At 35.1% G+C, this 22464-nt stretch overlaps 1 protein-coding gene across 1 annotated transcript; it reads right to left on the reverse strand.

Annotated features, from left to right (window-relative positions):
• Nucleotides 1-1976: 1976 nt before the first annotated feature.
• LOC139973921 (uncharacterized) lies at nt 1977-20136 on the reverse strand. Its single transcript, XM_071980811.1, has 10 exons — nt 20111-20136; nt 19122-19335; nt 18657-18965; nt 8155-8200; nt 7471-7640; nt 6936-7200; nt 6481-6698; nt 6022-6327; nt 5394-5658; nt 1977-2606 (listed from the first exon to the last, which is right to left on the reverse strand). Exons 1-10 carry the CDS (start codon nt 20134-20136, stop codon nt 2299-2301), a joined length of 2127 nt encoding a protein of 708 aa, XP_071836912.1. The 3' UTR covers nt 1977-2298.
• Nucleotides 20137-22464: the final 2328 nt, after the last annotated feature.

Raw genomic sequence — 22464 nt, forward strand, 5'->3', positions numbered from 1 at the left:
TAGAGGGATGCAAGGACGTTTGATTTTCAAGCTTTGGATAAGACATTGTTTTGTATATTCAGATAATCAAATAAAAAATTATAGTGCTCGAAATACAGAAAGCACGAGAGTGCCATATCCTGGTGTCTAGAGGTGTTTAATTCACAAAATTGCTCACCCAAGCCCAAACAATGGTTGGCCTTGTAAAAGCACGCTCTTGACTCCGCAAAATAGGTTCAATTTTACTTTGAATATGTTGAATTAAATCCTTTATAGCAAACTGAGAGAATCTGCCACCGAAAGCAATTCAATCAGCAAGTCAAGTCTAGACTAATTCATGGTTCTATTCGATCCATTCTGAATGTGCTATTGTCAACGCATAAATGTTCATAGCTGATCATATAATGTATGCTGCTAGTGACATATTTAAATGGATTTGCTGATTTCATATAGTTATTTTGAAGTATAAAAGATCAGCCTTGTTCACCCGCAAAGGATTTTTTTATTTTATTAAGTCACCCTCGAAACACCAAGTTACTTGATCTGTTCTTAACCCTAGTAACTTTACATTGAGAGTCTACCCATGTGATCATACTGGTGTTACGTCAAGAGAAGTATAACGAGTCAATTTGAAGATACTGCCCATAGTCCTGGTTAACTGTTGATGACCGATCTTCCCATATATACAATGTAGATATCAGAAGAACAAAGCGCGTATTCAGGTTACATGGTTTTATATTAATTGACTTCCACGGTGTGTTGCGTAATGTGTAATACAAGTGAGAATAGTCAGATAAGGCTTTATTTTCATTCGGCGTCCTCATCTATATGTCCCGACTGTTCTCTTTAACATTTTTAATAAAGCCTTATGTAGTTTACATGGACCTCGGCGAGTGAGATACATCACAATCTGCTGATGCAGTGCGTTTGCTTCCCTAGTAGTGTCATTTTAGTTTAACCGATTCCCAGCGGCTACAAGCTTACACGAAAACAATGTTTAACATAAGATAATGTAAAATACTAAATAGAGGGCGTTGCCGGAACAGTCACTTAATTTAGAACATTGGTGATTTGTATTTATAGTCCAAATGTAGGAGAAAACAAAGGTGCGAGGAAATAACACCTTATCCTTAAAGGAGCATTACAACAGTTAAGCACGTCTAAAAACTGATGTTGCTATAGGTACACAGGAGCATTGTAACGAAAATAAATGTTGTTCTGATCACTTACTTGTATTGCAGTGTACTATCCCTTTTAAATATCATCAAGTGGAAATCGCCCTTTAATCAAGAATGTCACAATGTTTATACGTGCCATGTCACCATTACAATAATGTACATTTGACGGAACGGAAAGCAAAACCCTGAAGCTAGTGCTTTTTTCGGTTTGCATTTTAATTTTTATTATGCAGCTGTTAGCAAACAGAAAACAGATGGTTTACTTATCAATAGGTTTGAAGATAAGTGCAGGCATTTTAAAAGTTCACTGGCGGCTGGAAAGTTTACGCAACGTGAGCTAACATAAATGAGCTGACAACACCTATGGCAAACTGTCACCTCTAATATCGCAAATCATAACGGTCACAGAAGTTAAATTTGGCAGGCAATCATATGTTGAGTGGGATATGTTGGTTGGAGACGTACCCACGCTCTAGTGGCCTTGTTAAGGGGTGGATTTAGTATGTACGTCAATTGAGCGGGTTTAGTGTGTGAGCCAATTTAGCAATTAATAAATTGAATTTCGATACATTTGTGCGATCATTTCATCTCAACGTTTTCCAGTTCAATGTTCTTCTTTAGAACGCATTACAAACTGTAAACAAATAATAATTTTATATATTGCATGAAACATGAAGATTATGAAAGATATAAATGCCACGATACGAACGTTTTGCTATATTGTAGACATATTTACTACATGAAACTATGATAATACGTTAGGGTAATAAATACAAGGAACCAACGTAAGACATATAAATGGTTCTGTTTTGTGTTCTATTTAGTCTCATTACAATTTAAAACAATTCAATTAAAATAATTATTGCAAACAATGGACGATTCAATGACGCGTCTTTAGTTTAAACAATATTTAACTTTACCAATCTGCTAACCACATTTGAACAAATCATCTCAATATTAAAGAGAGTTTTCATCCTTGAAGATGATGCATAATTCAAATGTATTTATTCAGATACTAACATTGCCTCGATTTCTCCAGCTGACTTCTCATAGTTATGAAGACAAATTAATTCAGTAAATGAGGTTCCTTCTATAACAATGCGTTCGGGAGAAATCCCATGATAGGCGATCCGTCATAAAATCAAGAGGTTGGTCGAATTTTCATCTCAACATATTGGGGGCTGCAGTTATAATAATAGTTAGTGAAGACCATTTCCGCGTTGCCTCCATTGTAGACGCCGTTGAGGTTGTCATAGGTGCAATATGACTTGCAGCTGCTGCTGTATTGGAAATAGTAGCAATGGCTATAACTATAACAATAAGAGCAATATGTATCATAGTGCCACCAGCCGCTTCTGTGCTTCTCGGCGCAGTTGAAGTTACCACATGCGTCATTGTCTCGATCATGTGTGCTGAATTGTTTTCCTCTGCTATAATAGAAACGATAACCTGTGAAGCAAAACAGCAAGAACCGTCAGTGGTTATTACTCGGTCATTAAACAATAGCGTTTGTATCCTGACATGTTGCAAATTTTTGTTAGGACATAAACTAAGTTTTACAATATTCCGGGAAAAAGAGGGGGAGGGGGAGATTCACATTTAAGAAATTCAGAATTCATTGGTAATGGAATAGATCCGCGATCATTAGATATTTCATGTGCTGATTTATTCTTTGTTATTTTTTATTTTATTTAGGTTTCATTTTCAATCTAGGTTATCTGGATATAAGTTAACTAATATATGGTAATATACAAACTAAACTTGCCAAGAGGAAATTATTGTCTATTGATATTAAACAGAATGATAAAATTAGTAAACATTGTATTGGTCCTAACGGAGTACTAAATCCTGGGCTGTGCATTACCTAGTTTTACTTATTAATTTCACATTTTTAATTTCCTTCTATGTCTCGGGTTGTCAATGTCTTGCAACAGTATGTGTGGCTCTTCTTCATATAATTGTTGCACATATGTTATAGGAAACATTATTCTGCTAGTGGCATGTTTTCACTTCAAACCCTCAAGATTTAATTCACCTTTAATGGTTATGTGAATATATTTGGTCCTATTTCTCTTCCATAATATGTCATGTTCTTAAACTGAGGCTTGCTCATTCAGCATACAATCTTGTTCATCGGCTAGTCAGACTACTTCAATATGTTGTTAATGATACAAACGGTATCCAATTGATACGGTGATACGGTAAATACCTAACACTATACTGTCTCTTTAAAGTAACGGGACCATATGGGACCAATTAGTTTGCAATTGCTGTTTTTTAAAGAAATTGCAAGAAAGCTTGCTCAAATCCCGTTGGAAACAAAACCTCCTTTACTCTGTCAAGATTATAAACCAAAAGGTTTCTAAACATCAATTACAACTAATTGAAGTGACTGAAAGGGAGAGACAAGTAAACAATGATATGAAATTTTGTATTATATCATTACTTGTTCTGTTTTTATCGGATTTTACGTTCGAAGTAATGTGTGTGACTAACTTGAAATAGATTATGAACTATATAATATTTTTTTGTTGACACAACCGGAGAAAAGGTGTGCGTGTAGTGTGAAGGGGGGGGGGGGGTTACACTAAACCCTCTTTGTGAGGGTTCCTGATCCAGTGTACTTAGACATATTTTGTAGGTAATAATATCATCAAGATCTGCTGAAACCGTGACGACCATTTTCTCATGAATTTTCTTGTGGACAGGCTAGTAACTTTAAAGAGGTTATGAAATGAAAAATTTTCATGTCTTAGAATGGTTTATCTACATTACTACAACACCATCCATGCACAACTTTCCGTAAATACGGCTTCAAACGCCAGAAATTCGCTGTCAAAGTATTCCCCAGAGACCTCTCGAGCTACCACTCGTAAAAAAAAAGCAAAGCTGCCCACCGCAGTTCATCTGACGTCATCAAAGGAACCATTTCAGCCAAAGCCGACTCCCCGCTGTTTACCGATACGGCGTTACACAGTTTACTACATGTAACCACAACACTCTTCTCATCAATTGAAAATGTCTTCTCCCGAATCTTCCGATTCAGAGGAAATCTCTCAGGACATTCGTAAGCTTTGACGAAAATTATTTTCTTGAGGAAGAAGAGGAGGAAATAGTTTTCGAGGGTGATGAAGATAATACCGGTGTTTTGCCCTATCAATTGAGCCCCTTGCAGAAGAATTGTAAAACGATCCCGGTGGCCGAGACGCGTCGCTGCCGATCGAAGTCCCCGAGCAGAACGGTTGGACGACCCTGAACCGAAACTGGTCGGTTGAGCATAAACAAAACCACCGTTATTAAGACCATCATATGATTTAAATTATCTCGAATGTCGATGATCCTGCTACTTAACTTCGTAGCGAAGCTTCTAGAATTTTGTGTCTTACAGTGCAAGGAAAATGTGACATTCTGTACATTGCAACCCTATAGTACTAGTAGTGGTAACATGGGGTCTAGACCTAACTAATAGACGTTGTATAACAGGCTAGCCAGTGTAATTGTATCATCCAACTGTTACGTAAAATCACAACGCAACGCCAGTTTTACCACAAAAGAAAACTTGCAGATCTAGTATTGATTGTTCTTAAACCAACTGGCTTTAAAATTTGTGCGAAATATTAGGTAACCATAAAAAAAATCGTCATTTGCTGTATCAAGGAGGCCTAGGCTATGGTCATAACAAGTAATTTGGCAACAGTATAGGCCTACAGGCACTCGTAACGTTGTGTATGTGTAGTGTTTTGAGCGAGTCGTGTTCAAATTCTTCGATTTTGTCATCTTTTGGAAAAGCTTGCAGTAGAAATCCGTCTTTACTTGTGGTGGAGCAACCTGATACCACATATCGGCTCGGCATTTTTAACATTTACGAGATAAATTTACGTAAAAACAAACTCCAAACACCAAATCTCAATTACTACGGAGCAATGCAACAGTGTAATGGTGTGTGTTCTCAGACGTTTAAGAATGTAAACATAGCGTCTCGGAAGTGAGCTGAGTTCCTCGACTGACGTCACGCCGCGTTACCGTAAATACAACAATTTTTAGAAAGTTTTTATTACCCTCGAATTTTTGATCGTTTATTCCTCGAGAATGCAAGCTTCGTTTGACACAAATTGGGTATCATTGGAAAGCTACGAGTGTACAGAATACGATGATAAAGAATTTTTTTTCATTTCATAACCTCTTTAAGGTGACATATTATCCAAGGCAAGGCGCAATATCAAACATGCAACAAACCTGTATTTCCATTGCTATGATCAGCGAGTTTATTCATTCTGTAGTTGTTGCTTTCAGACTCTATTTGAAACTCTGGAAATTCAGCATATTTAGCCGATCCACTAGAAGTAGTGATGTCAAAGCGAAGCTTGTAGTTTCTCTGGTTCGTCAAGTAATGAAGCTTTTCATTTCCTAGCCATAAATTCCTGTCGTTACCAAACCCGTCTTTGTACGCAGCCCAGTTTTGATAAAAACTCGTAGAGCTATCAGTACGACGTTGAAACACCTGGAAGGATAGCGTGTAAGAATAGTAGTTGAAGCATGATGACAGACAAACTAAATGTAAGAAATACCGCACGACTATATAGTTATAGAATAATAATTCAGTAAGGCAAAGTTAGGACTTTCCTTTGTTTGGTCTTTTTCTACAGAGAGGGGAGGGGGGGGGGGTGCAATGCTTAGATTTTCCTCCCTTAACGTCTACCATAGTATTTTTGATATACTCAATCCCTGGTTAAGGAATTATAAAAGTGCAACCAAACCGAAAACAGAAACTCGTCATCCATAACCGTCTGCAATAGACTTAATGATAATAAATCACAGAAACATAGTTAAAGCATTAAAACAATTTTTTTAAATCAAAACTTACGGTCCATCCTCCACCGTTCTCCATTTTACAAGTTACGTTGAATGGTAAACTAGGCCATCCACGAGGCATGATTTTATAAACGCCATTTTGTCTATGTCCAGCGTCATAAACATCCTGGCAGTCTGTATGCAAGGATTCACAAGTTTCACCGTCACCTTCATATCCCTCATTACAATAACACTGTCGTACTTTATTCTTGACATCACAAACAGCATTGGTACTACATCTGTAGTCTTCGCATGTCAGTCGGTTGTTATTACAAGAACACTTTTGTGTGCAGTCATCGTTAACGGATGTTTCTCCATTCTAGAATTGAATTGTTGAATATAGAAGAAAGATATTTATTTCAAAATAAATTTCGTTCTTGCATTTTCTGTTATCTCAATGTCATTAAGCTGAAGTGTCATTTCTGTTTCGTTTGCAAAGTCACGTGATATTGAAATTCATACAAGTACTCACTGGTATAACCAAGTTGGCCTCTGCTAAGAAACACCCGCATTCACTCCTACTGATACAGTCACTCCCTTGCATTAAGAAACCAGCTGGACAGGTGCAACCCTCACTATCCAAACAGTCTCTGTTACAACCAGATTGTTTGTTGGGATCTATACATGTTGCTTTGCAATTGCAGGTTCCGTAGATCATGTTAGTAGGACATGGAGGAAACGGTGCATATGCTGGTTGGTAAGATCAAAAGCAAAATATGGAATTTAAATAAGAATATATATAAATATATTTGGGCATTTCATAATTATCTATCAGTCATGAAAATATAAAGTTTTACAGTAAATATCAATAAAGGAAGGACTTCGATTGAAAAGGTTATGCAGACTGTTGAAAGGGACCTAGTTGTATACTTTGTATTAGGAATACATTTGTTATGGCCTTATTATTAACGTTACGTTTTCACTTACGTGGATTAATTTCGTTTGCGCCAATTTGTGTAACCTTATATTGCCCCCATTCATCAGTGATACGAAAACCTTTGTGTGCTGTATAGAACGAAATTCCATTAGATAATTCTATATCCACACGAAGCTCGTAGTCTGCTTGGTTCGTCAAATGTGATAACTTTTCATTGCCGAGCCAAAACTCAGTTGAGAGAAAACCAAATCCATCTTTATACTGTGACCAACTCCTATTGAAATTAACAGAACCGCTGTCGCGGCGTTGTATGACCTATAATATGAAGAGAAAAAGATTGCAAATACTGTCACCACTTAAATGTACTCTCTCAATTGCACACAAATATTGGGTAATGGACAATTTATTTTACCCATTGTTGTATTCACAAAGGTCGTCTCCAAAAATGCTCGTTATTTTCCCAGTTTTGACGTTACTGAGTGGAGTATGCGACTTATTGATTACGACTACACATGTTAAACTCATGATACCTAGATGCTAGCGAAAGGCTTTATATATGACATAAACATTTCCAAGCAAACGTACCGTCCAGCCTCCTCCGCCAACGTCGTTGTTGCAGTAGACCTCAAATGGTTCTTCAAATCCATCTGGCTTAATGATGTATACTCCACTAAAGTTGGACGTAGAACACTGACTTTGAACGTCTCGGCAGTCCTTTGGATATTCAGAACGTTGATAAAAGAAGAAATGAGCCACTATAGTATGGAGAGAAAAACATTGAACATATTAAAATATGCTTTGTGTTCAATTTGTCAAAGAAAACTATGAGAAATTGACAATTATCTGTGATTTAAGTATTTTTAGTTGTTTGAAGTAACATGAACACCTTAACATCAAATTTGGTACATATATCATTGTTAGTGTTAAATTATGTTGCATACATATTTCTCTCCCTCTCTCTCTCTTTCCTCTCGCTGTCTCTGTTATTTTATTGGAGGGTTGGGTGGGTGGGTAGGTGTGGGCGAATATATGTATATTCTAAAACAAATGCCAACAACAAGTAACTTGTCTTGTTTACAAAATTATATGTTGTAATTTTTGTATTGTGTTAAGTTGTCGAACATACATACTGTGAATAAAAGTGAAACAGAAAGTCACCAAACGTTATCTTGGAAATAACAAAACACATTTATGTTTGTTAATTAGGTTTTTTATATCTAGATGAAATGACATAACAAAGCACTTAAGGTTAAAAATTCAATATCTTACTTTGAGTGCCATCTGTAGGTGAAGGTAAACTTCTCCGATGAATACTCTATTGATGAGAAGAAGAGTCACAGAAAAGATGTCAATATGTCCTGTTTATTGATAGTAATGTCTGTAAAGAACTATTGTTTTTTCCTTCAACATTAGTAACCAAGTAATCAGTTACAAGCAAATTAAAAATGCAACAAATCATCGGAAAACAATACTTTCAAAATAATAAATAATTGAATTGGCTGTTCACTGACATAATTGCCTATTGCCTACATCACGATGTTTGATAACTTAATTTATTACAATTATTCAATTTTTAATATTAATTTTGGAAATGTGTACACATACAGGTATTTTTTACAATGGAAGTTTATGTTATCAAAGTTGTATGGTTTCATTTCTTTTCATGAAATTAAACGAAGTAAAGATAAAGATGCTCAGATTAACGTGAAAACAAACTCTTTACACCATTTACGCAGAGATCGTCTACAGTATAATCGCAGCGTTGTCAGGGGTGATAAATCGTTGACGATTGGAATAAAGAAAAACCTATTTGTGGGAGAAGTACTTTTTGTGAATACAAACGAAGTGATTTTTAGTTCAATGATAACTTGAGCCTATCGTTAACAAGATAGTTGCCAGTGTTTTCTAGTTTGAAATAACATAGCAATTATTTCAATGAATAAAGTTAACGACGTGAGTTAATGTTTGTAACAAACACAGCAAATACTTACATGTATTTAACAAAAGGAATTGAATATGAGAGGAAATTAAGCTTTATATACACAGTATATGGAATATATAAATTCATACCTTTCTTTCACCGTGAAAGTACACTATTTATTGACATGGAAATACGGAACAGTAGGAAATGCACCAATTACATGCGTGAGGTTTACAGGAGATCTTAGCCGATATCAACGAAGAAAACACATGAAAATAAAATGCTTTAAATTGTAAATACACGAAAATGTTAAAAAAAATACGTGTGAATGTACCTGACAACAACTGATTTATCTGTGTTACAAGTCGAGTTGACGTTACGGTAAATAAACAGTAAAATGAATTAAGAGTGCACGGTGTAACCGATAAAATTCAAAGTTGCCGAGAACTAGTTTTATACTATAGTACCCTTGCATATACTTTTCAAATTCCAAGAGTATCACAATGTTGTACTTAAGGATCTCATTATCAAGTTAAAACTACTTGCTTGATAGTTTAGGACATACACTTTTTAATTGTGCATTGTCTTCAAAATCATGAAAACCATTGAAGTTAACATATGGAAGTATTGCATGGAAGCTAATTGTTAAGTTCGATAATGCCAGGCAAAATGAATTGGTGTTTTATGTAACTTTCAATAATTGACAACCTCTTAGTAAGAAGAAATCAAATAAAACTGTCAATGCGAAATATATTAGATAATTATAGTAGCAAGTTTCTTAACCTCTGTTCTTTCTATAATAATCTTTACAGAATATAAATAGGGGGCGTTGAATGAAGTTGATTGAAAAACAATTAAAAAGATGATTTTAATTACAAACGTTGTCAGCAAGTGTTATTTGTCCAAGCTTTCAGCACAGATATTTCTGAATTTACTATAAGAAACTATTTGTTTTTCCAATAATACACAACGTTATCATTTTACAATTCCGCCTATCATATTGAAATAACTTTGTTGATACTATGAGTATGATATAAATATGTCGACCATAATTTTACTATGTTATCAACTTTCAACTATACTTTTCTTAAAACTATATGACATAGAGAAAAAGTAATGAAATAATCTATAATTTTACAAAATTTTCTCAATTATATATGTAATACCTTTTTAAAATATTTAACGCAGATCACTGGAACTCGAAAGGGTGAATGCTTTACTTGGACAAGAAGTGTAGCGATTTTATGTAACAGAAAGCGTACTGTTACTATTATGAGTATTATTATGATATATGTTTTGGCTTTTTTTTAATTCTCTTTTGGGTAAGATAAACCTATACTGTAACCTTAAAATACTTTGCGTACTAATGTAGTCAAATCGATTTGTTAAGAGGCAGTCATCCGTCGTTAAGGATAGACTGAATGAATTTATCTCTTGTCTTGTATTATTCTGACAATATTAACAGCTTTGTACTAAGCCATTCAGTAAAACAAACAGTTATAGTATTATAAATTTTGTCTTATATTACAAAAAATAGCGATGAAGTGGTAAATATAAACACTTAGAGATACACAATTGGGAGTGTGCGTTGTTAATAGAAAATATGAGAGTTTTTTCTTAAGGCAATGCAAAATTGATAAATAAAAGAAAGATATTTATTTCAAAATAAATTTCGTTCTTGCAAAAAAATAGATGTAACTAAACATAAGATATACTTTGTTATTGCATTTTTTTTTAACTTCCAGTGCAAATTTTACAAAAAAACACACCTTCCTGGAGGATGCTGAAGATTATTATTTTGGAAAGAAGGAATTTATTGAAGAAAAATTATTATTTTGGAAAGAAGGAATTTATTGAAGAAAAAATATTATTTGCTAAGTACATAAAATGTTATATTAGAAATTGTAAAACAGCTTATCAAGTAGTTAGATTTTCTTCAAATTTTGGGAGGAATTATCAAATCAAACAAGCAAGTAAGAAACATATGAAAAGGTTATCCAGTGCTTGAATCTTTCTACATTACTAATTTTTTTTTTGTTAAATTGTAGCATCTAACAATCAAGAAAGAAACATGATTTATAAGAAACATTAACGTAAACTGTAAAATATTTAACTCACCGTTTCTTCCGAGGACGTAAACGCGATCATTGTTGTGCACAAGAATGCAAAGATTGCTCGAACAGACACGGAAGTCTCCATATTTGTGAATGTCTTGGTATAATATGAATGACAAGTCAATGAAATGATTTATATTTCAAGAGCTAAAAAATATCCTCGATGTTCCTGGAAACAACGGATGACTTGAAGTGTACTTACAAAGTTGTAAAATGATGATGTCTCGCAGCCAGATCGCATTGTTCTTCTTCTTGGTTAGATACCGTCAGTCAGTTTTAAACAGATAGGGATTCAAAAGGCACCCATATACTATGGAAACTTCCAGTCCGTCAAGGAATACCGTTACATGTTACATCACGTTGCGGAAATATTTACATATTGTGCGAGAATTCGACATCTACAGTTTATAAATATGTTTATTTAAAGTAAGGAAGCAGGTTGAGTAAAACATTTATTTCTTTATTTTAAGATAAGACAACCAAACGACTGTAAGTGTCATAAACTCTGCCCCCATGATATATGGTGTATATTTTTTTATTGAATTGATCCTCGAATAGTTGCAAAATGTAAAGAAACAGGAATGAAATTACATTTTCTTTCATTTTTAGGCTTTACGTTTCCATGGGCTATACTATCAGAATACAACTTTCTCGTAATGTCAAATATACGGCACGCAAATTGGTATACAATCGTCTTAAATGTGTTAAATTATTCAAATCATTTCGTGGAATCAACGTCTTCTACCCTCTATCCCATTCCTTGTCCCTCTCTTTTTGAGTATTTTGCGTTTTGACACCCACCCACAATAAAGTGTACAAGGAAACTGTACAGGAGTGGTTTGCCATAGGGAGCGGATAGGGGCCGAGACGAGGAAGGGCAATCGATATTGTCGAAAACATTGTGAAGATTTGGAGTTCTACCACAAAATGTATCATAAACGATATAAATGGATATCATCATTTCCCATTTACCAAAATAACAATTTGTTTACCATTACGGATGTAAGCCAAAATTGTTGACCCCCCACCTAAAATTTGAAATCGTCACAGAGGGTAGAGCAAAGGCGCAACAACGTACACTTTCGGCGGTTTATCCCCAGAATAAATCAGGAGGCCTAACCAACCGCTCTCTACTGACATACATACTATTAAAAAAGTCGTGAAGTATTCCTTTAGTGATAACAAAGAAGTCGAAAATCATTCAACATTTTGTTCAATAGTTTGCAAAATATAGCACCGTGTTGCATCTAAGCACCCTCCGTTTTTACAAAAATTCTCAAAAATGACATACGTCCCCTTAGACCCTCCCCTTGACGACAAAAAGTCTTATCCTCCCACTACAAAAAAAAAATATATATATATCCTTGCGTCTTTAGGATAGAGCATGAATCTTATCATGAAGTCTTAGTTCTCGGACAAAATTGTTGTTTGTTCCTTCACACCATATAACCATGGCTACATATACCTGCCATACAAGGCATTACCACATCCATCACGATGATGCCTATTTAACACTAGCAATTATATAAGGCTTACGCGACATACAGTGTGTATTCTTGTACGTTTGCTAGATTTTGTGCGACGGATCCCAGCCCTGTATTACCCTGTCCTGCTTAATATGGTATAAAATGATCATATCGATATTACAAACGCGATAATGTGTAGCTTCGACAACATAAAAGATAAAGACAGATGCCAAAATGTGCATACGTGCATAGTTACATTGTACTATCGTTTGGCTACTTAACAACTTAGGAATGTCGTATCACTGATAAAACAAAAGATAAACGTATAGATGCCATCGTATGCACACTTACTTAACAACCTTACACGTTACTTAACAATCTTGAAACTAACTATATTTTTCCAAAATAAAATTGCATCTTTGACACACGTAAATGTGTCTCTCTTCTGTCGTGATTTGCTATTACGTTTCGTATGGGGAAGTTAATAAGCGGGAAGAATTTCTAGCTTAAACAATTTAACACTTCCGAACAATAACAGCGGTAATTTCACTTAGCACATATTGAAGTAAAGAATACAAAACTTCATGGTATCTAGATAAATGGGTTGTGTTAATTGACCGTTCTTAAAGCATAACGGGAATGTTATAGTTTTTGTAAAAACTGTTTTCGTATGACACAAATCTTCTGCGTAACATTTCCAACAATATGAATGTTAAAGATTATTTGTGTATATGTACCATTTTGGTGCTTGAATGGGGGAAAGAGGGGTGGGGGGATGAGGAAGTATGCAAACAAATTGTATTAAATACGCAGAGGTCTAGTATGCGACCTGGCTCCTAAGTTAAATAAGAATGGGCATATCAAGACTGATTTCTAATTTATAGAATGCAATGCAAAACTGCAAAAAATGCAAAAATTACTATTGTGAGATGTGTTATACAAGCTGGAAATAAGCATACCCCTAAAAATATTACCGTTCATTAAGATATTGCTACAGAGAGCCAATCAAAAGTGAACAGAAGTAGTTACATCCATCAGTGCTATGGCCCGCGGATTGGGTGGGAAAGTACAATGGGATCCCGCAAGTTCCATTTCGTGTCCAACCCTGTTAAAGGAATTGTCTGGTGAAAGATTTTGATACATTGTCCTTGTAGTTTTTCTTTTTTTTCTTTCTAACCATGTAAAAATTGTCCCAATTCAACGTTTTCTTCTTGTAGAAATCTGGTTTTCAAATTCACCAGTTTCTCACCAAAAGTACCGTTTGTTCGAACGCATTAATATTGTAACGATTTTGGGGGTGGGGGTTGAGATTGGGTAGCGTTAGGCCGGCAGGTTAGGATCCTTGGCCGATGGTGTTGTATTTTGATTGGCCACAAAGTCGGAGAAATAGCGTGGAGTCAAACACAAGTAGAAATTATCCAAACAATCCAGGTAAGTATAAAACGGTTTATTTCCGCAACTGACTATTAAAATAAACGTAAATGGACTTCTTCGTCCTAAACAAGGATAAATAAATCAGCTCTCAATTGCTCTAAGAAGTAACAGAAAAATACGGCGAGAAGTAAAAGAAAAACGATGAAATACAGCTTCAGAGGCCTGCTCTAAATGGTATTGGCTTCAGGGCGTAAACCTGCCAAGATACCAAACAACGCTATAGACCTTGCTGTTGAAGAACTCGATTAAGGTGTTCCCTATTTCCTTCGAAAACATCCTTATATACGGGATCTAATTTACATAAACTTACAATGGGTCTCTTTGACTGAGAATGGTTGATAAAAGAGTGCAGCTTTCCTAAGGTCTGATAATCCCCCCGAAAACGAAATACATTTTAAACCCTTAATAGAACATTAGCTAAAAACATCTGCACCCATCCCACATGAATGAATTTTACGATCGTACGACATACTGCTACGTAATGAATATTACCATAACGTTTGTGATGGCGGATAATCCGCATAGCGGCAAACAATGGTCTATGCAGCGCGCGGCTAATCCTACTATTACTACAGTAACAAAGGGAATACCTAAGCCAAGGGATTAACCCGGAGAGCCGCTCCGCAGGGCTCCGCCACTGCTCCCCATACGCTCCGCACGACCTTGGCCAGAGGTCGGCCCGAGCGTTACAATATGGTGATTGACGTAGTGCTGGCTAATAGGCAAAACAGGCGACTTGAAGTTAGCACTCCCATTTCCGCAGCAAGTACACTCTCACGTGTACACGCACAGGTGATTGCCTATATAGCGTACATAATGCGAACGTATATAGCCTACTGTACCATGCCCAGCTGGTATACGTATAGCGTTGCACATAATATACTCTCACACTCATACCACAGATCATAAACTGTTCTTCGAAATTGCTGAAATAAAATTCACGCATTAGCGTAAATGACGTCACGTTCTGTACTGTTCAAATCATATTGGAAATGTCCATCCTTAACGATTAAAAAATCGTTTCTCTGTCAAACGCAACATTAGCGTTCTCATACTTTGACAACATGTTTGGAAAATTATTTATCATTTTTTAAGGTAACTTATTTGGGCCATCAGACAATCCTTTTAAGTCAATAAAACATTTATGGTTGGGGTGCGACATCAAGTACAGGTGCAGAGTGTATTATATGTAGACCGTTGTTTACAAAAGACAATGCCTTATAAAACCTGAAGATAAATAAATAAGCTATATGGTTATGGTGGCGTGTGCAATAGGGAGGGGTGGGAACTCCATACTTTTATAGGTATCTATTAGAACAACCATGTGCTAAGACCCAACTAAAATACCTAATTTATACACTAACTATGCCTAAGAATGCACCATTTGAACTCTTAACTTTGAATTTTATTATACGGAGGACCACCAGAACCCCTAAATAGGGGTCGGATTCTACGACCCCGCAGCCACATCCCTCATTTGTAAGAAAAGTTAGATCGACGGTATAACTTTGGATCAGTAATTTAATGTTATTGCATAGGATACCACCAACGTCGTTCCAGATACAGGGATATTGAATTTCACAACTGATTACCTTTGAGATACATACGGTGTACCAATGCAAAAGATTTATGCAAGCTTGTTAGGAATATTAGCAACTCATTATACCAATTACGTGCATAGACAAACATATCAATAATGCATTCGTACGAGCGTAATGTTTTCTTGCTCTTTGTGTCATGTTTCATGCTTAAACAGCTTTCAAATGTTACCCGTGAACAATTAAAAGAATCAAGTGAGCGAGATATCGATATATACATTTACAAGGATACTTCAAAATAGACACATAATTTCCTGTTTTATGCACTGAGTTGCAAGCTGGGGAAATAATACAGCGTGCTATTTATGGTACTTCTAAATCAAACATAAGTATAAGGAACAGATATCCGAGATAACCATTGATTGTATCACATTTTAACTTAATGTAGAAAACTATGGACTTAAAACCGGGGTCTTCTAATACTCCATGTTATACATACAAAGATCCAACTACCGCAGCATATAATAACTGAAATAAATTAACAGTTCATTAACTGTTATTCATTAATTACAACAAATGTTGTTAATTCAGTAAAGAGTTGTCAATAGAATATAATTGGATGTTCCCATAGTATTTGGATCTACTGATTTCCTTCTTCTTTGAGAAAACAGTTCCCAGGTTGAACAAGGGTAAGTTATCTTATGCTTAGCATGACGCAGTCAAAACGTTGTGATTTACTTCTCTTCGTGAAAACCTTGGGTAAAGGGGGGGGGGGGTGAGTATGAATAAACTTTACTTTACGAAATCAACCATAACTGTTCAGAGAGGCTTAATACAGTTTGAAGGTGGAAGCTTCTGTAAAAGCTCAATGGTTGAAGCTTATAACATATGCAAGATAATGAAAGACACCAAAATACTTTGACATGTAAATTACATCTTTATATTGGTCGCAATGGAAAGAAGGAACTTAATATTTTATGTCATAAACATCTTGACCTTGGGTCCACCCCGGTGATACAAGATGAACTACATATCAATGTCACGTATAATCAGTTGGCAAGATAATACACGTTTAGTAATTAATGTTTAGTTCATGTTTAGTGCCGTCTTTTCTCCACGTATACGTCGCCATTTTTGGCCACCGTGGCAGTTATATATTTAGGGAATATCCTCAATATCATATTCTTGCTACATAAGATTCTCTACATGGGGGCAACAGACGTACAGATTTTGCTGACCTGCTGAGTCCTACATACGGTTCTATGTTGCTATCAATAGCAATAGAGAATTTGGGAGCGATATGCCGATTTGTATATGAGAGTGAAGGTCGAATAGTTCCTAATGTTCCACAAGCAGAGCAAAATTGAGTGAAATATATCTTGATATATATATATATATATATATATATATATGTGTGTGTGTGTGTGTGTGTGTGTGTGGAGGCTGGAAATGTTTCACTGTTCTAGATTTTTGAACTCACTACAATTTCACTTGTATACATATAATGCAAATGATCAAGAACATTCATTATTTTGTCAGTAGCTCTACAAACATGTTCTTCATTTTGTTGAATGTGATTTAGCTAATAGAGATACATATTTTTATACATACCATTATTTATACCACATATATATTCTACAAACTACATCGCCCTGAGAAGGGGTTCTGTTGAAATTATTACACATGCTAATTGCATGGTAGCTTAAAGGTACATATGTTGAGACAGAAGGAAAGAACGTTTATCATAAATTCCGAATAAAGGAGTGTTACAGTTCGCGAGTGTTGCAGCTGGCTTTGTATTCCTAAATTCGCTGACTTGTAAAGTTTTTAGTTTTACGAATTGCTTCACTTGGTCTGTATCATTTACAACAATTTAAGTATGAATTATATATTTAAATTTTCTTTATAATTTAAACATTAGGTTGATCTTGAAAATTTACCTTAGGGCATAGTAATTCTTGACAGTATTACTTTCTTGCAAAAATTTAACTGATGAATATGCGACGAAATCATCCCATCGGCCGTGTACCTGTAAGCAGAATTGTGAAGGAAGCTCACTAAGTTAGTAGCCAGAGTAGGCTACCCATAGTGCCTTGTTTTATGTATCGCTGATCAAAGAAAATGGATTTAAAGAGATTTGAAGGGACAATATTTATAAGTATGGACATTTCAGTTTACTGTTATGTCAGTATAGTATAAAGTTAGAAACAAAATAAATTGCTCACTGAGCTCTGTAGGTTTTAAGTCAGCGATACACATATGAACCTAATTGTTGTATATCTTAGTAATAATAGTTTATCCGAATACATTCAGACGATATGAAATCACGTTAGTTGAAGTCGAGCCTAAAGACTTCAAAGCCCTAAAGAGAATTTATATTGTTGTTGTGTAGGCGTTATTGGGTGAGGGGTGGGGAAGAAGTCTTAACGCGCGTGATATGGCGTTCTCAGAATGAAATAACCAGTACCTATTAAAAGAAACACCAAAATGATTTTGTTGTAGTATTAAAAATTTTCATGGTAGAGTGGGGAGGGGTCTTAATGTGGGGGATCTGGCATTTCAAGAATGAAATAACCAGTACCTATTAAATATATACTAATATAAAGATACTAAAAAGTTATCTTTTCGTGGTATTAGGATTTACCTTAGCTTATAATTGGCGGCGTGATTTGAGCTCAACGGCACAAAGAGGTACATCGTACAGACATCTCGTTGAAAAAATGTATTTGGTACCAGTATTTTATATATCAAGTCTTTTTTTCCTCACAAATCACAACAAATATGATAAATAAGTCACGTTTACAATAATCATGCTTAAAGTCGTGGTTGTGGCCTTTGTTTGAAGTTCAAACCCTGATAATGCTTCAAGTTAGCCATTTACGGTTTTGATCCTAAAAGAAAAGTCACATACTTTAGCTCCTTTCTTTGCTGAAGTGCGTGAGCAATTTCCTTTATTACAAGACGAATAACTTGTATGATTAATTGGCGAATGTTGTCTTCTCTTTGTTATTTCGTGAGGAATATTATGAAAGGCTCAGCCATTCAAGAGGATGGACGAACTTTCATCTCAACAGATCTGACTACTTTAGCGTTCTGGCAGCATTAGCTCATTAAGTCTTCCTCCAATATCTTTAACATATCCAATCCGTCCTGTTTGGGCTGTAGCGAATGTGCGGTGTAAGAAGCAAAACTAATAACAGTAAAAACGGACCGAGAACAAATTATTCTGCCATCTAAGATCATCTTTAACAACGCAGAGGAGCAAAATTGGAAAGTATGTATTTTCTAAATGACTTACGGTCCATCCTCCACCATTTTCCATATTACAGGATACTTCGAATCCTGACCCTGACCATCCAGTAGGCATGATTGTATAAACGCCATCTTGTCTTTGCCCAGCGTCATAAACATCCTGGCAGTCTGTGAAAACGTTGGGTGGACAAGTTTCACCGTCACCTTCATATCCCTCATTACAATAACACTTTCGTACCCCATCTCTGACATCACACACAGCATCGTTACTACATCTGTATTCTTCACAGATTAGTCGGTTATTGTTACAAGAACACTTTTGTGTGCAGTCATCGTTAACGAATGTTTCTTCATTCTGGAATTGAATTGTCGAAAAAAATGAATGCATTTATTTCAACATATATTTTGTTCTTGCAATTTGTGTTATCGCAACGTCATTTAGCTTAAGTTTTTTCTCTGTTTCGTTTGAATTGCCACTTGATATTGAGCTAAATGTCGTGCCAATACTCACTGGTATAACCACGTTGGCCTCTGCTACGAAACACCCGCATTCACTCGCACTGATACAGTCACTTCCTTGCATTAAGAAACCAGCTGGACAGGTGCAACCATCAGTACCCAAACAGTCTCTGTTACAACCAGATTGTCCGTTGGGATCTTCACATGTTGCTTTGCAACTGCAGGTTCCGTAGATCATGTTAGTAGGACATATAGGAATCGGTGTACTTGATAGTTGGTAAGATTAAGAACAAAATATTGGATTTTAACAATACTTTATATATATATATATTTGTTGGGGGGCATTTCATAATTATCTATCAGTCATGAAAAATATATATGAAGTTTTACAGGAATTATCAAGAAAAGAAGGTTATGCAGACTGTTGAAAAAGATCTAGTTGTAGGCTTTTTATTAGGAATAAATTGTTATGGCATTATTATTAACGTTTTGTTTTTGCTTACGTGGATCAATTTCGTATGCGCCAATGTGTGTAACCTTATATTGCCCCCATTCATCAGTGATACGAAAACCTCTATATGTTGTATAGAAAGAAGCTCCATTAGAAAATTCTATATCCACACGAAGTTCGTAGTCTGCTTGATTCGTCAAATATGACATCTTTTCATTGCCGAGCCAAAACTCAGTTGAGGGAAAACCAAATCCATCTTTATACTGTGACCAACTTATTTTGAAATTAACAACATCGCCGTTGCGACGTTGTATGACCTATAACAATAGAGAAAAAGATTGCGAAAACCATTACCACTTAAATACACTCTCTCAATTGCACACAAATATTGGGAAGTGGACAATTTATTTTACCAATTGTTGTAACTATTCACAAAGGTCGTCTCAATAAATGATAGATATTTTCCCAGTTTCGGCGTTACTGAGTGGAGGATGCAACTTATTGATTACGACTACACATGTTAAAGTCATGATACCTACATGCTGGCGAAAGGCTTTATATATTACATAAACATTTCCAAGCAAACGTACCGTCCAGCCTCCTCCGTCAACGTCATTGTTGCAGTACACCTCAAATGGTTCTTCAAATCCATTTGGCTTGATAATGTATACTCCGCTAGAGTTGGACGTAGAACACTGACTTTGGACGTCTCGGCAGTCCTTTGGATATTCAGAACGTTGATAAAAGAAGTAGTGAGCCACTGTAGTATAGATAGATAAACATTAAAAATAATAAAATATGATTTGTGTTCAATTTGTCAGACAAACGCCAAGAAATGACAATTATCCGTGATTTTAGGAGACGACTAAGAAACGCAGTAGCAAAAATATAATAAGACATTTGAAATAACGTGAAACACCTTAACATCAAATTTGATACAAATATCATTTTCTGTTTTAGATTATGTTGGATACATTTTTTCTCCCCCTCTCTCATTTCCCCTTTCTCTGTTTTCTTTTGATTTATGTTTTTTTTTGTGGTGGGGGGGGGTTGAAGTAGATGAGGTAGGTGCGGGCGAATTTCTTTATATTCTAAAACAAATGTCAAAAATAAGTACAAAAAGTATATGTTGTAATTTCTTTTAATTGTTTTTAAGTTGTGGAAGTTAAAATATTAAATGCTGTCTCACAAACATACTGTCAATAAAACTTATACAGGAAGTGACCCAAAGATATCGTGGAAATAACAAAACATATTTTATGTTTGTTAATTAGGTTTTTATATATCTAGAGGGAGTGAAAAAAACAAAGCAATTAAGGTTAAACATTAAATATCTTACTTTGAGTGCCATCTGTAGTTAAAGGGAAACTTCTCCGATGAATACTCTAATTGATGAGAAAAAGAGTCACAGAAAAGATGTAAATATGTCCTGTTTATTGATAGTAATGTTTGTAAAGAACAGTTGATGTTCTCAATCTCATTAACCAAGTAATCATTTACAAGCAAATTAAAAATGCAACACATTTTCGGAAAATAATACTTTGTAAATAATCAATATTTGAAATAGTTGTTCACCGACATGATTGCCTACATCACGATGTTTCATTCAATTATGCAATGTGTAATATTAATTTTGGAATGTGTACCCAACTTGGTGAAATGCGTAAAAAATTATAACTCACTGGAAGTATTTCCCATATGTCATTGGGGTGAGGTGGGGGACTAGAATTTGTCTAGAATTTAAATAGTTATATAAATTAATTCAAATGCAAAAATATTGTCAATACTGTTGTTGATTTTTGCACAGGGTTTGGGTCTCCATTCAAGGAACACAGATGAATATGTAAAAACAGAATTAATCTTTCGCAGTGCTATGCAAAAGATGATAAATAAATGAAGATTAAGGAACCAAGTTACAAATTCGGATTTTGCTTTCTTACATTAGGGAAAATGTAAAAGAAATATGTTTATTAACATTTAGGTTTATGAAATGATTTCATTTAAACAGTCATTCCAGCATACCACTAAGGTCAATAAGAGCTTTGCATGTATTTTGCTTATGATGAAAACGTGATAAATAATCTTCAAACGTTGTATTTACACACATATAGCAATGTAGAAAACGTCGGAATATTTTTATACAGGTATTTTTTACAATGTAAGTTTATGTTATCAACATTTTATGGCTTCATTTCTTAGCATGAAAAACAAACTATTTACACCATTTACGCAGAGATCGTTCACACTACAATCGCAACGTTGTTAGGGGTGATAAATTGATGACGATTGGAATTAAGAAAAGCCTAATTGTGAAAGAAGTAAGTTTTGTGAATACAAACGAAGTGATTTTAAGTTAAATGATAACTTGAGTCTATCGTTTATAAGATAATTGCCAGTTTTCTTGCTTGATATAACATATCTAATATTTCAATGAATAAACTAAACGATATGAGTAAATGTGTAAAACAAACACAGCCAACACTTTCATGTCTTTTACAAATTGATTTGAATATGAAAGGAAATTAATATTTATATACATCGTGTATTGAGTTGATTAATTCAGACCTTTCTTACACCGTGAAAGTACACTTAATTGACATGGGAATATGGAACAGTAGGAAATGCAGCGATTACAATTCGTGAGGTTTACAGGAGATATTAGCCGATATGAACGAAGAAAAAATATGAAAATAACATGCTTTCAATTTGTAAGTACACTATAATGTGAATAAATAATACGTGTGAATGTACCTGACAACATCCGATTTATCTGTGTTACAAGTCGAGTTTACGTTACGGTAAATAAACAGTAACATGAATTAAGAGTGCACAATGTAACCGATAAAATTCTAAGTAGCCGAGAACTAGTTTTATAGTATAGTACCCTTGCATACCATGCCAACATCTGCATACGTGAATATTGTCATGGTACTTTGGCTACTTC

Source organism: Apostichopus japonicus, chromosome 9 (assembly GCF_037975245.1).
Source record: "Apostichopus japonicus isolate 1M-3 chromosome 9, ASM3797524v1, whole genome shotgun sequence".
Taxonomy (NCBI): domain Eukaryota; kingdom Metazoa; phylum Echinodermata; class Holothuroidea; order Aspidochirotida; family Stichopodidae; genus Apostichopus; species Apostichopus japonicus.

Excerpts from the sequence above, each read along its gene's own strand:
- LOC139973921 (XM_071980811.1), bottom strand. The coding sequence starts at position 20,136 with ATGACGTTGACGGAGGAGGCTGGACG. Across the intron at positions 8,201-18,656 it reads AAAATGGTGGAGGATGGACC|AGTATTCATCGGAGAAGTTT; the intron begins GTAAGTCATTTA and ends TCTCATCAATAG. Across the intron at positions 7,201-7,470 it reads TTGGCGGAGGAGGCTGGACG|GTCATACAACGCCGCGACAG; the intron begins GTACGTTTGCTT and ends TTCATATTATAG.